The sequence below is a fragment of the Aethalodelphis obliquidens genome, unplaced genomic scaffold (assembly GCF_003676395.1).
Source record: "Aethalodelphis obliquidens isolate GAN/ISIS:26980383/991018 unplaced genomic scaffold, ASM367639v1 scaffold2, whole genome shotgun sequence".
NCBI lineage: Eukaryota > Metazoa > Chordata > Mammalia > Artiodactyla > Delphinidae > Aethalodelphis > Aethalodelphis obliquidens.
This window is the reverse complement of record NW_020837946.1, coordinates 33,224,629-33,241,756: the sequence shown is the minus strand read 5'-3', so window position 1 is coordinate 33,241,756 and position 17,128 is coordinate 33,224,629. Positions and strand designations below refer to the sequence as shown.

The 17,128-nt window shown below is 42.6% G+C and overlaps 1 protein-coding gene across 1 annotated transcript in view; it reads left to right on the top strand.

Moving 5' to 3' along the window:
* KIAA2012 (KIAA2012 ortholog) overlaps nucleotides 1–17,128 on the top strand; it is a 110,267-nt gene that overhangs the window by 36,659 nt on the left and 56,480 nt on the right. Inside the window, 1 exon segment of the mRNA XM_027123866.1 lies at nucleotides 9,442–9,510. Within this exon segment, the coding sequence (XP_026979667.1) occupies nucleotides 9,442–9,510 (69 nt within the window).

The window sequence follows — 17,128 nt, the reverse complement described above, 5'->3', positions numbered from 1 at the left end:
CCTACTCTTCCAGTCTCATCTCCCACTATATTCAGGCCCACCCTTTTCTCATCTGTCTGATGGCCCAAACATTCAGTCTTCCTTCTCTTATCTCCCAGCCTTTGCCCAAGCTGCCCTCAAATATTTAGAATCGTTTTAAGTTCCAGGGGAAGGTTCATCTTTTCCGGGATATTTTCCTCAATAAATCCACTTCATCTCACTGAACTGCTACGATGTAGTTTTCACCCATTTCTCTCTCTCAATCCCACTTTTGTGATTACTGTATTTATATGCATCCGTTTGTTGTTTAGCTCCCAAATATATTAGAAGAGTCCTAGAGATCCTCTTATCTTTATCATATGTCCAAGAAATGCGTGGACAGAATACCCCAGGTGCCATAAAGGAAAGTTTGGGGGGGATCATAGTTGTTGTTTCTTAATTTAAAAAAATCTTGGGTTAAAGTGGAAATATGATCTGTCTGATCATTCTGAGACTTTCAGACTCTGCCAGCATCTACTTGGAAATAAATTCTTAAGCAATTAGATCATGATATCTTGCTTTCAGATAGCATAGAAGAATGAGTATAAACCTTCAGAAGAATAAAAAAAAGATGTGAAGACTTGAGCTGGAATTCGACCCTCTTGGTCACGTTGGGATATTGCAACACTTAGAAAATTCAAAGGCTTAAGAAAGGGAAATTTAACTTGGAAGGATACAAGTCAAAACATTGGAACATTGGAGTTGCTTATCCTTGATTCAAATCCTTCATCTATTCTCCTAGTCACAGTGGCAGCAACAGAAGTTTTCTTTCAGAAGTTCTTTTATTCAGAAGTTCTTTATTGCAAGAAGCTCAAGAATGTCTGTGCCAGTGGTTCGGTTTGGGACTCCAGGTCCCATGCAAATTTAAATTCTTCATCTCTTTCAGAGTTTCCAGTTGACACCTGCTCTTGTCCTAAAAGGATTTTTACCCCCAAAACTTGCCTTGTTTTTTGGTCATTTAATTAGCATCTCCTTCTCTCTTGCTACTCTTTCTTGGTATGGTGGTTTTAAAATATGTCTACAAATTCTTTGACACTTGTTCTTTCAAAAGGGGGAGCCCAATTCTCCTCCCCTTGAGTGTGTGCTGGACATAGTGGCTCACTTCTGATAAATATAGAATATGACAGAAGTGACAGTGTGTGACTTCTGAGATGGTCCAACCCCAGGGAAACCTCCAGATGACTGCATCCCTGATTGGCATTGTGACTGCAGCCTCACAAGAGACTGCACCGGAATCACAGGCCTAATCCCCTCCCAGATTCCCATAGAAACTATGTGAGATATAGTAAAGGTTTATTGCTTTAAGTCACTAGATTTGGGCGTAATTTGTTTTCATAATAGATAATATACTGGTGTCATTTCCTGATGGTCTACACTTTGGTAAACAGAAAAATGAAGGGTCCAAGAATATCCCAGCTGATCTCAAAACACTGATTATTTGGGGGCAAACGTATGCTAAGTGGTTGACTTTCTCTGTGTTCTCCCCATTTGTCATTTGTGATAATGTTGGTTGTGGGGACTCATGGGTAAAAGGATCCTTCCATGTTGGTGGGATATTTGACAAAGTATGATTTTCCTTGAGTAGCCTTTCTCTCAGCAGCTGTTGCTTTAGTGAAGATGCCTAGAGATTTAAAAGTGAAGAAGCCCAGGGCTTCCCTGGTGGCGCAGTGATTAAGAATCCGCCTGCCAATGCAGGGGACAGGGATTCGAGCCCTGGTCTGGGAAGATCCCACATGCAGTGGAGGAACTAAGCCCGTGAGCCACAACTACTGAGCCTGCGCTCTAGAGCCCGCGAGCCACAACTACTGAGCCCGTGTGCCACAACTACTGAAGCCCACGCACCTAGAGCCCATGCTCCCAACAAGAGAAGCCACCGCAATGAGAAGCATGTGCAGCGCAACGAAGAGTAGCCCCTGCTCATCGCAACTAGAGAAAGCCTGCCTGCAGCAACAAAGACCCAACGCAGCCAAAAATAAAATAAAATAAAATAATTTTTTAAAAAAATGAAGAAGTCCATTAGATGAGACAGCGTGAAGAAGAAGAAAGAACTTTGGACTAAATATCCAAAGTCTTGGGTTTTATTCTCAGCTCTACCACCCTGATTTCTGTGATCATTGGCAAATAAATCTACTGCTTTGGAGCTCAGCTTCTCCATATGGAAAAAGAGGAACTGGGATTAGATCCAACCCTCCCAGTGTATATCCCATAGAACTCCAAGTCCTCAGAAGGTTACCAGGCGTTCTGTTAAAAAAAAAAAAAAAAAGTTCTGAGGCCAAATAAGTTGGAAACCAGTAAGCTAAAGCGAAGCACATTCCTTACTGCAGGAGCCTCTGCTGTGTTAACATGGATTATGGTTCCTCAAGATGAGGACATGCAATGTTTCCCAAACTTATTTGACCACTGAATTCTTTCTTGTTTTTAGTAAAGCATTATGTGCATCTAACTAGTTTTTGGAACACACTTTGGAAAATACTAAACATTACTTCTAAGGTTCTTTCCAGTTGTAATGCTGTATGTTACTAAATAACCCCCTTTCCCAAGGAGACTCTCTCCGTAGAGCAGTTCTGTTGTCTAAGTCCTGAAGCAGGATCTCAGTCATTCAATAATTCATGCCTGTTCTTGCTTTCATTTTCCAAACATCAGTTCTGAATCACTGAGTCCACAATCCCTCCATCTCCAGGTAAAAAGAAGTAGAGGAAGGTAGGAGGAAGCCTGGGTGGCAATAAGGCCCTTTGGCCCAATCAGTGTTTGTTAATGATCCATACGCAATCATGTTGGTGGATTTACCAGTTCTCAGATGTTGAAATAAAGAATAACACGGCTGGATATGGTCGCTTGGTACCCAGCATTTCCTTCCAGTGCCCTCCTGTACTGCAAAGGCTGGAAGGCTAAAAACTACATTTCCCAGATAACCTTTGCAGTTAGGGGGTGGGATGCAGATGCAGTTCTGCCAAATAGATGCATTTGCATGAGATTTGAAGGGCAGGAGTGAGGCAAAGGCACTTTGGCTACTTACCCTGGCAAGCGAGCTCGTGAAGACTGTCAAGAGGCAGTTGCTGCAGCAACTCTGTAAGCACCAAGTTCTCTATAGTAGCTCCATTTCTTCTTAAAATACCTTGGTGGTTTCTGTTCTCCACTGAGTCCTGACCCATATACTCTCCTCCCCTTGCAGAAGTTATGGGGGATTCCCACGAGGCTCGGCATGGGGCTAATTTGGGTCTGTCACATGGACCACAGGGCAGTGATAGCTCTGTTTGTCAGGACTTCAGAGGGAAGCGGGGTTCTTTCCCTCACCGCAGTGAACCCAGCACCGCATCAGCAGCCCACATTGGAAGGTGTTCTGATGGCCACCTGCAGAGAGCCACTAAAAACCACTGGGGAGTCTTCTTTCCTTTGACAGAAACCTCTCATGATTCCTACAAGTACAAAGACTCCCCTCCCTCGTATTTGGCTGAAAATGTGATATTATCACCACTTTATGCCTTCCAAAGAAGAAAAATGTCAAAAATAATAGTTCTCTTTGAATCCGCTGAAAATTCCTTTTTTTTAAGAAAAAAGTCAATATGAAGTGTTGAAGAATATTTAATTCCTCTGTATTTTTTGCACATGTACATATATTGTTTCTTACAGAGCCTGTAAAGCTGTAAATTCTACCTCCCTCGCATTTTTTCTGTTCCAGAGAACCTTAGAGTTGAGATGGAATGTAGGCAACACCTTCATCAGCATTTAAGCAGGGGAAGCATTTTATCAGACAGACTTTCTGAGGACACCTATAGATAAAATGGATAAAAGCAGAGCTGCCTGGTTAAAGTAGGGATGGTCTGACTGTGTCCCCCAACAACTTCTTCAGAGCCCAGCTAATTCTTTCCCTCCTGAAATGATTCCTGGCTGTGGGGTCTATGCAGTCACTAGAACTATGAGACCACAGTTTGAAAACTCTCCTTTTATGGATAAGGAAACTGAGGCCCAGAGAGGTACGGTGACTTGCTCAAAGTCACACAGCTTCTATGCGGCAAACCTAAGGCTCAAACCCAGATCTTCCTGCACCTACTTAGGCCAAAGCTCTTCTCACTAGAACTTACTGCCTCTAGGCCCTCTTGTCCAGGTTTCTAGGCTGCAGTCCCACCTTCATTGTACCATCTCACCTGACCACCTCAGCCCACATTGATTGCTACTATCTTAGGTCAGCAGTAATTCTTACTACCTGGGTCTCTCACCAGGCACTCCCTTACTTCCTCTACCTTTTTTACTCTTTTTCTTCATCCTCCTCCAAGATCTCCTATGGATAGATCCCCCTCCTCGACTTCTGAATATCCCAGAGAACATCATAGGTACTCCCAGAACGTTGCCCATAAATATTGATTGAAACTGTCAGTAGCAAAGACTTACTTGTTCCCCAATATCCATTTTTCCATTACTCCTGTTATTAGCAGAATCCCCTACCCTGAAGTTTAGTTGAACACACGGCTACTTGGCTAGAAATTATATTTCCCAGCCTTCCTTGCAGCCAGGTATGGTCATATAACTGATGTGGCTGATGAAATGTGAACAGAAGTAACTTGTGCGACTTCCAGGTCACTTCCTTAAAAGGAAATCACTGGGGACTTCCTTGGTGGTGCAGTGGATAAGAATCCACCTGCCCATGCAGGGGACACAGGTTCGATCCCTGGTCCGGGAAGACCCCTCATGCTGCGGAGCAACTAAGCCCGGGAAGATCCCACATGCCACAACTACTGAGCCTGCGTGCCAGGCTCTGCAACAAGAGAAGCCACCGCAATGAGAAGCCCGCGCACCACAACGAAGAGTAGCCCCCGCGCAGCAACGAAGACCCAAAACAGCCACAAAAAAAAAAAAATTTGTTTTAATTTTAAAAAAAGGAAACCATTGGACTTGGTTGTAGTGGTGAAGTAGCTTCAACCACGTGGAAGAGGGGAATACTCTAGGGGATGATGAAGCCATAAGATATAAGGAAGCACAGTGCCCAGATACCTTCAGGAAGCAGAGCTACCCTGGGCTACCCCCTTCCCTCTAGACTCTTACCTGAAACAGAAATACATGTTTATCTTTCTGAGTCTCTTTGTTACAGCATATAATGCAACTATATATTCTTTCTTAATCTGGACAAAGCAAACCTAACAGATTTTTCTGATGAGCATGTTTTTGAATCCTCCATTGTGCTCCATTCTATCACACGTGCATTTTTCATTTTAAACTGCAATTACTTAAACTCTTCCCCTATCCTTCTAAATTAATTTCCCAAAGTTGGAGTGTAGTCTTTTCCCCCTTAGGCTATGCATTAAGTGAGGCTTTCTTTTCACCATACTTTGTAATGTCTAGGGTACAGTATTTCTACTTCCCACATCTTTGCTCTGCACAGTCACCTTGCCCTTCCTCCTACCACCTAAGAAGAAAAGATGGTCAGACTAACAGGTGAAGTCTACAAGGTGTCTGTGTGTTCTGTGTAGCTTCAGAGTTAGATTGAAATTGCCAGGCACAGATTTAGTCTTGTCATTTTGTTTACACATTGGGGAAAAAGAATGCAGTTTATTAAATGTTTCATGTAACTGCACCCAAGTTTTGCCAAGCTGGGAACTTGGACCTTTTCTGTGTAGTGACATTTTAATTCTAGTTTTCATAACCTGGAGATCAGACTGTTGCTTTTGCATAATGTACATAGTGTCTCGTAACTAGAGTTTGCTTTGTTTTACAGTATCTGTACTCGTATTTTTCAAGAGCTATTTTGTAAATAGATGATATATTTCTCCCTTGAAAACACAATAAAAAGAAAAAAGCACCAAAAAAAATGCATCTATAATAATACCTCCCATCCTAGATTGCATTGCTTTGTGACAACCAAACCAGATCATACGTGCAGTATATAATAAAGTATTAAGTAAAACTCCAATATAAAATATCATCGGACCTAAAAGAGAGAAGACCCATAATATCGTGTCCGACTCTTTAGATCAAATGGACAGAACGCCTACCATGTTCAAGGGAAACAGAAGGATGTTGATATCAAGAGCAAACATGCTCAGGCACATATGTCATCTCATTCTATCATCCAATAATCCTTTGAAGGGAGTATTTTCATTCACATACCACAGGTGAGGAAACTGAAACACAGGAGGTTAACCCCCTTGTGCACATTGATCACACCTGGTGAGCAGCTGAGCTTATTCATTCCCAGGCCCGTCTGTCCCAGATACTGTGCTCTTTTCTTCCCACTTCCCAGGGCTCAACCCCGGGCCCTGTGGCTGCTGCCCGCAAGAACCTCACAGCCCCTGTGAGAAAAAATTCACAAGCAAGTGACCCTTCTGCAAGGCAGAATGAGATGAGTGCTGTAACAGAGATCTCAACAACACGATGCAGGGGCCTCCAAGGAAGGAGCGATGAATTCTAACCTGGGGGACGAGGATGGATTTTTGCAGAGGAATCTCTATTTGTACTGACTTTAAAGAAACTGGTAGGGAATTCCCTGGTGGTCCAGTGGTTAGGACTTGGTGCTTTCACTGCTGGGGCCTGGGTTCGATCCCTGGTTGGGGAACTACGATCCCAAAAGCCTCAAGGCGCAGCCAAAAATTTTTTTTAAATAAATATGAACAAAATTCTATTAAAAAAAAAAGAGGGACTTCCCTGGTGATCCAGTGGGTAAGACTCCGTGTTCCCAATGCAGGGGGCCTGGGTTCAATCCCTGGTTGGGGAACTAGATCCCGCATGCATGGTGCAACTAAGAAATCGCATGCTGCAACTAAAAGATCCCACATGCCGCAACTAAGACCCAGTGCAGCCAAAAGTAAAAAATAAATAAAAAATAAAACAAAGAAAGAAACCGGTAAAGTGGATAAACAGAGAAGAGAGAAAGACATGACCAGCTGAGGGACCAGCATGAACAAAGGCAAAGAGATAAGAAAGCAGAGTCCATGCGGGAAATGATGAGTAGCCTGTAAGAGTGCCCCGTGGAGGGGCTTCATGGGGGGAGATGGGGCTGAAAGGCAGGCCAGGACCAGGCCAGGGAAGGCCTTGTGTGCCAGGATAGAGCTGAAATGCCGTCTTTTAGGCAACAAGAAGTCACAGGTGCTTGAGGAAGGATGTCATGCAACCCACCCTGTGTGCCAGGAATAGGCAAGAGAAAAGGCCGAGTGCTCAGGCTACTGTAGAATCATCCAGACAGCAGCTGACCAGGGCCTGGATGGAAGGCAGTGGGCAGACGCAGGAGACGCGGCAAAGGGATAATCCCCAGGGCCGCCGACTGGATGTGGGGAGCCCACCCAGCACTCTGAGCAACCAGTGACAAACCTGTTTATAGTGTCTCTTTACAAAATTGGCTACAATTCTCATCTCCGATTTTCTACTCAAACTACCATTTTTCTGTTTTCACTTTCAGCTAAGAGGATGACTTTCAGGGTCTCTTGTGTACAATAATTAAGATAAAACAACAGTCAAGGCCTTGGAGCCCGAGTCACCCCACGGCGGCACACACAGGACCACAGCCCTCTCCCATGTGGCACTCAGCTCCAGTACTCCTTTTACTTAAAGTCAAACTCCCACCGACACACATAAAACATAAATTCCAGTGCTGAGTGCCTCTCAGCTTGTCATGCACTGTGGCTGTTTTCAGGCTTATGTGCTCTTGGGGAAGTGGCTGAGCTCCCCAGCAGTATTTACCCACAACTGTGGTAAATAATACGAGTTCTAAGGAAAACCCTGATGGCAAATACTTGGGAGCTGTAAGGAAGAGGCAAAGCAGTAAGCAGTGATGGAGAGTGTTTGTATAACCCTCCTGCACCCTCTCACCCCGACACACGTTGAGCTTTCTCTTTCATGATTGTTTTAGCCTCTTTTTCCCTTCCAACCACCGACCACTCAATTCTTTGAGGGAAAATTAACATTCATTATGCAATTTATCTCTCTCTTTTTAATCCAGAGTGTCTGTCTCCAAGGTCCCTACTCAATAATTAATGTTTGTTCTCCTTTCCCATTCTCCAGAGCATCTATTCTTGAACTGTAAGGTCAACAATTAACACTAATTATGGCTTTTTCTCTCTCCAGTGTTGGTTCTCAGAATCCCAAGTTGCCCTGCTCAGCCTAAGTTACATGTGTGCACGTGGCTGCTTGTGTGCACACGAAGGTGGAAAAGCACCAAGGAGCAGGCTTCTCCAAGCCCCCCACTTTAGCAAATCAGTAAAACCAAACATTCTTCTTTGGCAATGTCTCTAGTATATGTATTATCATTAATGAGATGATGAAGCATAAATATATACACATACATACATACATGTACTTGGAAATGAGCTGGGGGGGTAGTTAGATCTCAAAGTCTTTTTCAGATATATTTGATTCCCTCTGACCTTTTTCCTCCCTATTTCTATCTCCTTGATCTCTCATACCTCTGTCTCTCTGACATACACACGCAAACACACACACACACACACACACACACACACACACACACACACACACACCAAATTTCTCATTAAAAGCCATACCTCTTGGGCTTCCCTGGTGGCGCAGTGGTTGAGAGTCTGCCCGCCGATGCAGGGGACACGGGTTCGTGCCCTGGTCCGGGAAGATCCCACATGCCGCGGAGCGGCTGGGCCCATGAGCCATGGCCGCTGAGCCTGCGCGTCCAGAGCCTGTGCTCCACAACGGGAGAGGCTGTAATGGTGAGAGGCCCGCGTACTAAAAAAAAAAAAAAAAAAAGCCATTCCTCCATTTCAGATTCACTCAGCTGATCTCCTTGCCATCTATTACCTCTCCCCTAACTATCTTTCTCTGGTCTGTCATCCTAATTCTCCTCAGCCATTAAAACAGCATTATTTTAACTAGTGTTCCTTTTGACGGACAACGACAGCTAGGAGAACGATTCTCATCAAAAGTGACTCTAAGAGATTGCAAAAAAAATTCATCAGGGCTGTGCAAAAGCCTATCTTTCTGGCTAGAATCAGATGGGCTAGAATCCCTCCTGTCTCCCTGATCCAACCCTTGAATTTGCGCTACAGCTGGAAGCAGGGGCTCCTCACGTTTTTCTGTCATCCCCCCCCATCGCTGCACGCCCTGGGGTCCCGCAGCACATCTCCTGTTCAAATCTGGACATCTCCTCACAGCGGGTGTCAGGCATTAACTCTTTCATGCTCTTGTTCTGTCAAAAGTTCTCCTCTCAGAACTTAAGCATCACAGTACCTGCAGGGTTTCACCCTTAAACATCTTATAATAAATAAAAATATTATTTTCTTCAATGTTTTTTAAATCCTAGATCAACCTTCCCTCCATGATAGCATCTAAGGGTTTTAAAAACTATCTAATTCATTATGAGGCTTAGGCATCAAGCCATCCACTTTGTTTTCCCCTGTCTTGGGGTAAGGAATAGCTCTTTTTCAAGACTTTTCCACACTCTCAGGTAAAACCCTTATTGTTTTTCAGCCTGTGAATCTGTCAATTCAAATACCAGCCGTGGAGAGGAGGAGTCTAGTATTCAACATCTTCTGAAAGGTAAGATTCTCCCCAACAGAGTCACCTCTACTTCTCCTCTATGTTATTTGACTCACATACATGTTATTTCATACCCAGACCTCCAGAAACACACAATTTCTCCCCAAATATACTAATAAGTAGGAAAGAAGATTCATTTCTTGGAGAACCTGAGAAATGGAGTATCCTCAAGAGTTACTCATGGGCAACCCTGTGTGCTGTGGTCTGAGAAAGAAGAAAAGTCGACCCAGATGCCTGTGCTGAGCTGGCCCCGGAAGGAGAACTTGCAGAGATGTCCTGTGGGTTTCGCAGATCATACCGTGCATAACTCACATTGTAATGAAGTGAGCATTGTCTCCCAGAGTTGTGTACAGTTCAAACTGCACATCCACAAACTAGAAAGCTATCTGGAAAAGACTCTCGGGCTTGTATTCTAAATGGAGAACTGAGGCCAGTTCTGCCTCGTCCAAGGTTCCTTTGTTATTTCATTCCCCCCATGGAGAAATAAGCACAAGCTGAGAGTGTAGCTCATCCTCCACCCACTGCCACTGCTGCTTCTGCTTCAAACCAGGGGTAAAGGATGAATTATGTAAAGACTTTCTCTCCCTCCTAAAAATAGTCTTTCATTAATAGAGAAATGTGTGTGGTCTTCCTCACTGCTCATTTTGGGGCAGGCAATGATGAATCCTGCATGAGAGACCTGCTATAGCAACAGGAAACAAGGTCACAGATCGAGGGCTGGAGCCAGAGCTGGGTGGAGGGCACTGGTTTTGCTAGAGACTGCAAAACTAGAAGGAGAGAGGGCACCATCAAATGCTTGCCAATCTCAAAATATGTAAGCAGAGAAATACTTGGGAGCCCAGCATTCTGCGTTACCCCTCTCATCATTCTCCTTGGGTGGACATCCTGACCGTGGTGCGAAGAGTTTCAGGGTCATTTCTGTTCATTCTCACTTGTTGGCTAGAATTGGGCCGGAGCAGCTCTTAGTAGGAGCCCACCAGCGAAGGATATGACGATGATGATGATAACTATCATTGCTATCTAGCTCCATGCCAAACATTGTGCTGAGTGTTTTACATTCATTAATTCACTTCATCCTCATTGCAATGATATGAGGTAAATTCTACTATTATCCTCACTTTTCATCCAGGACAGTGTGGCTCAGAGAGGTTAAGGAACTAGCCCAAGGTCACACAACTAAGTGGTGAAGCTGGGATTTGAACCGTAGAAACCTACATTTTTACCACTATGCATGGTGACATCAATCTAAACAGGGACGTTTCCCAGACTCACAGATACAGAGAACAGACCTGTGGTTGCCAAGGGACGGCGGGGTTGGGGGTGGAGGATTGGGGGTTTGAGATTAGCAGATGCAAACTATTATATATAGGATGGATAAACAACAAGGTCCTACTGTACAGCACAGAGAACTGTATTCGATATCCTGTGATGAACCATAATGGAAAAGAATATGAAAAAGAATATATATATATATATATATATATATACACAAAAAGCCAAATCACTTTCCTATACAGCAGAAATTAACATAACATTGTAAATCAACTATACTTCAATAAAATTAAAAAATTATAAACAGGCACATTTCCATCTGACAATATGTGAGACTTTAGGAAGTTCCTGATTTCATAATAACTCATACTCATAAATGACTTCTGTTGCACATCCTTTTGTCCCTCCAATTCCCCTTACTTAGCATCAGACACTCTTTTGTGGGTAACACTGAAAATGATTTGCAACTTTTAGAGATATGGGGAGAAGCTGAAACCCAGTAGAAACAGTTTGGAAGAACCAAACTCCTAAGACAGATTATCAAGCCAGATAGGCCTGTTTACAGGGTAGCTCTCCAGACCAAAAATATCCTTCCTAATATGGCTGAAAATGGTACAATTTCACTTCATTCTCCTATTAAAGTCTCACTAATAATAGATTCACTTTGAATTCTGAAGTAGTCTCTTAAAAAGCTGATACTTCTGAGAAGCTACCAATCATTCACACTTCAGTAAAAATGTATTAAATCAGATGGCTGTCCTCTTGCAACCTAGCTGAGAAGAGCTGCTCTGAGGGACTAAAAATTCTGATGGGATGGGAACAGAAGTGGATAATTTGGGAGTAAGTAGAGTCTTAAGGGTTGAAACATACCTGCCTGTTGGGGTACCCTGGAGGGCTTGTATGAACAGAAGAATATTAGCTATATGGAAAAAGAGGCACACAGAGCAAAGAACATAAAGGGAAATGGTAAAGTGACAAAGACAAACTTGAGCTATTTCAGAATTGCCCCATGGCAAGCTTTATATCCAGGAAAGGGAAATAAAACTTTTATTCCTTGTCTTCTCTACTCCTAGTAACTAAACGACCTTAGGCTAAGGCAAATCTCTTTCTCACTTCCAAGCTTTTGAACACACAGTTCCCTTTGCCTGGAGCATAATTCCTCATCTCCTCCTATCCCCTAACATCTTTTTTTTAATTGTGGTAAAATACACATAACATAAAATTTGCCATCTTAACAATTTTTAAGTGTATGGTTCAGTAGTGTTCAGTAGATTCATGTTGCTGTGTAACCAGTCTCCAGAACTCTTTCATCTTGCAAAACTGAAAATCTATATCTATTAAAAAACTCCCCATTGCAATGGGACTACCCATATAAGCACAGAATACCTGCTGCAGGGCTTAGAATAGAGGAAATTTATCTGTTCCCTTGATTTGCTCAAAGACCTTAACAAAAAATTCTTACATCTCTTTGAGCTTAACACTCCCTATTTGTTTGTAAGAAAATGGATATAACACTACTCTGAAAATACCAGATACCCCTGGAATTGAGTTCAAAGAGCAATTTATTTATTTATTTATTTTTAAATTTAGATATTTAGAAGATCCTCAAACAAGCACATACGCACAAACACATACACACACACACACACACACACACACACACACACACACACACACACACAGGACAGAGAGAATAGGAGACAGAGAATCTTCCAACAGTCTTCCAGGGGATCACAACTCAACACCTCTCTACACTTCACTTTCCCCTTGGATTTTTTTTTTTAATTTTACTTTATTTGTTTTTTTTTATACAGCAGGTTCTTATTAGTCATCAGTTTTATACACATCAGTGTATACATGTCAATCCCAATCGCCCAATTCATCACACCACCACCACCGCCCCCCCGACACTTTCCCCCGTTGGTGTCCATACATTTGTTTTCTACATCTGTGTCTCAATTTCTGCCCTGCAAACCAGTTCATCTGTACCATTTTTCTAGGTTCCACATATATGTGTTAAAATACGATATTTGTTTTTCTCTTTCTGACTTACTTCACTCTGTATGACAGTCTCTAGATCCATCCACGTCTCAACAAATGACACAATTTTGTTCCTTTTTATGGCTGAGTAATATTCCATTGTATATATGTACCACTTCTTCTTTATCTGTTCATCTGTCGATGAGGATTTAGGTTGCTTCCATGACCTGGCTATTGTAAATAGTGCTGCAATGAACATTGGGGTGCATGTCTTTTTGAATTATGGTTTGCTCTGGGTATATGCCCAGGAGTGGTATTGCTGGGTCACATGGTAATTCTATTTTTAGTTTTCTAAGGAACCTCCATACTGTTCTCCATAGTGGCTGTTATCAATTTGCATTCCCACCAACAGTGCAAGAGGGTTCCCTTTTCTCCACACCCTCTCCAGCATTTGTTGTTTGTAGATTTTCTGATGATGCCCATTCTAACTGGTGTGAGGTGATACCTCATTGTAGTTTCCATTTGCATTTCTCTAATAATAAGTGATGCTGAACAGCTTTTCATGTGCTTCTTGGCCACCTGTATGTCTTCTTTGGAGAAATGTCTATTTACGTCTTCTGCCCATTTTTGGATTGGGCTGTTTGTTTTTTTAATATTGAGCTCCATGAGCTGTTTATATATTTTGGAGATTAATCTTCTGTCCATTGATTCATTTGCAAATATTTTCTCCCATTCTGAGGGTTTTCTTTTCATCTTGTTTATGGTTTCCTTTACTGTGCAAAAGCTTTTTTTTTTTTTTTTTGTGGTACGCAGGCCTCTTACTGTTGTGGCCTCTCCCGTTGTGGAGCACAGGCTCCGGACGCGCAGCCTCAGTGGCCATGGCTCACGAGCCTAGCTGCTCTGCGGCATGTGGGATCTTCCCAGACCGGGGCATGAACCCGTGTCCCCTGCATCAGCAGGCGGACTCTCAACCACTGCGCCACCAGGGAAGCCCAGCACAATGCATTTTAAAGCTGGTATGGATTTCAAGATGTCTGTGTGTGTATATATCAGCTCTATTTCTCAACTATAATAAAGTTGAGAATATTAAGTTTTGTTCTGTCAGAGTGATCAAAAAATAACTTTTATTAACTAGTAATCCATAAATACTGTCTTCTGTTTCATCACTCTTCAGACATTTGTGTTATCGTCTCATCAAAAAGACCATAAAGAAGCATGAGGCTTTTCTTAAGGATATTTTTCCTCCTGCTTTCTCTCTTGCTTCTTTCACACATCTCCCTGTGGCCTAAGGATTTACATTTGCTGTTGTCTTCATTCCTAGCAATTACTCATTTGAAAATTAATGAAGACACCAGCATCAGAACATGTCCGATAGAAAGAACTAGTGTGTCTGTTTTACAGAGCACATAAAGATTGCTCATTCATTCACTCAGGAAACAGTAGTTGACCATCTACTAATGCCAAATAATGTGCTGGGCATAAGGATACAGTTGAGAGATAAAGTCCATGCCTTAAAGTCATCCACAGTAGTGGAGTGTGCTGAGAGCTATGGATGAGCACAGGCTAACTCAGCCTAGAGTTTAGGAAGGCTTTTGGAAGGAGAGGACACCCAAGCTGAGTTTCTAAGGATATATGTAGGAACTAGCCAAGTAGAAAAGAGGAAAGAATGCTCCAGGGAAAAGGACCATATCAAGGTTAGAGAACATGGTGGCATGGGAGAAATGTAAGCAGCCTGTAATGCCTGGACCCCAAGGTACATGTAGGAGAGGAAGTAGTGAGAAAGACAGCTGGTGGGGTGGGCAGTAGCCAGATCATGAAGGCCCATTAGCAGCAACTAAGGAATTTATCCTAAAGATTGTGAGATCCTGTTTACACAGAAACTGACATAACCAGATTTTTATTTTAGAGAAATGACTCTCCCGGCTATGTAGAGAATGGATTGAAGGGGGTAAGACCAGAGGCTGGGAGACCAGATATCTGCATTTGTTTGAGAGCAAGTGACCAAGAACAATATTTTCTGCAGAATATTGAATTGAATTGGTTGGCTGCTTTGTATGTAGCTCTACCTTCAGCCTCTTTTTTGAATTCCCTTCTTCCATACCATCTTCCACTACAGGTATCCTTATTAATCCTATGATGTATATCGATTGGAGGGTTTCTCGTGTAGTTGATATTTTATTGCTACACAACTCGAATTTCAATTCCGTCATCTAGCTTTCCTTCTATTTGGGGCTTGGTAAACTGCCATGTACCTTTGGACCTCTCCATAAAAAATAATTTATGAACTTTTGAGAGAAGCTGGTGTTCCCAAAGCTAGACTCTTGAGACTGAGCAAGCCTTGGTCTAAGAAGATATAAGTAAGTAAAAGAAGTTATCCCAAATTGGAAGAAAAATATTGTCCTTGTATTTACTAGGCATTTCCATATTTAAATTCAGACTGACTCATATCTTCTAGATCTACTTGGCTCCTTTAATAGAGCTCCCTAGGGTATGTCTTTAGGCTGGAGACTTTCTCAGGTCTTAAGCAACTGTTTGATATGCCCATCTCACCCTCCTCCTCAACCAGGAAGATTTAAAGTGAAAATGTGTAGCATAAACAAGGTCTTAAATCTTGTTCCAATAATTTGATGATGACAATACCAAAAGGCCATCTTGGGTCTTGATCTCCTGCATTAAACAAACAGACTCAAGATTTATTATAACATGATGAAAGCTCTACAGGTCATAGGCATCTTGAGTCTTATTATATAAAGTAAAGAAGGAAAGATCAGCAGGGCTATGTAAAGGGACCAGAATTATCCTTCCTTTTATGGTTATTTTCTACTAGGAAGAATTTTTTTTAACAACCTGGAATTTGCATTTTCCATTTTCGACCAAAAATACAAAACCATGAAGGTACAGAGGCTGATTTTTAGGCCTCCTCCCATTGGCTTCTGCTGCAAGTCCACATGCAAAGCTGTGAGAAGGCAAAGGTACTTTCTGAGATCTGTTTGGCAATGGATATATCCCCTCCTCAATGATGAACTACTGAAAGTTATGGGGGGGGAGTTCCATGAGTGCACAGTAGTGGTCAAAAGGTACTCATGGCTCAGAAATGGTATGTGTGGAAAAAGACCCTACACATAATTTAGAGGCTCCTGCCAGCACTTTCGATAGCTCCTGCCCTTGTACCTACCAAATGTTTGGCCACTTTGGCGCCTGCAGGTCTGATGTTCTCTCACAAGCCCTGACACGCATCTAGGAAGGAATCAGGTGGTCCACTGTGTCTGATAAGGTGACTTTCTGGAGTTCAGTCTCTATTTTGATACCAGATGAGCATCCTATACCAAGGGAAATAAATATTCTTTAACAATGGGAATAAATAAGACTGTTTCATTTTTATTTAAAACAATAAACAACTTGGGAATTAAACATGGCCAACATAGGCTGAAATAGAAGTTTTAAGGCACCCATATTCCATGCTAGCATCAGATGCTCTTTCCTGCTTTTCAAGTTTTGAGTGTTTGCTGAAGGATCCCATGATTTGAAGAAGGCAGAAGAGGTTTGGGATGAGACCCCATCTAGTAAGGGTCATCTCTGAAACTGCCTGATTATCTGGTGGGAATGCTATCTCCTTGCTAAAAGCCTGTGGCTAGATTAATGCTAGCGTTTGAAAATCTACTCAGGCCTGATGGTGGGCGGCCAGGGAAAGAATGTGTTTCCTATTTATCTCTTTCGTGGCAGAAATGTTCATCACAGAAGGACTCTGAGCTCCCAGTTTCAGGCAGGCCTGGAAGCTGTGTTGTCTGTAGTCTGTGAATGTACACACCAGCTCCGGAATAATGGGAAAGAACTAGGCCTGTGTTCACAGCCAGTTGCCTGAGTTGGTTGATGGGTCAGTTTCTTCAACTTGATAAGAGGGGTAGATTCTGCCACATGGTTCAGGGAGAAAGTTTTACCACCCCCATTGCTTTATCTCCCAGGAATGCAGTTTGAGTTGTGTCTCCTCCTTGACAGCTCGGACCTCAGTAAATTACCAGGGTCTTGACCCAAGAAATGGAGAAGTCTTAAGCAATTTTTCAGTCTCCTATCTAAAAATGTGTTTACATTTTTTGAACTCTGGCTGACTGATTCATTCTCCTGGTGTTGCAAGAACTTTCCTTATGCATTAGAATTTATAAGTTTCATTTCTAAGAGACCCATGGTTCCTTCCAAGCCACAGTGAAGTGAACCTCATCGCAACACAATTCTGTTGGGCTGGATTTGTGCAGAGGATGGATCCGGGCCAAGCAGCTGTGATGTGGCAAGACCAAGTGAGGTTAACAGGAGGCAGTGTGAGGTGGAGGGGAGAGTAGGAGAGGCTAAGTCAGGAGGTCTGGGTTCAGGT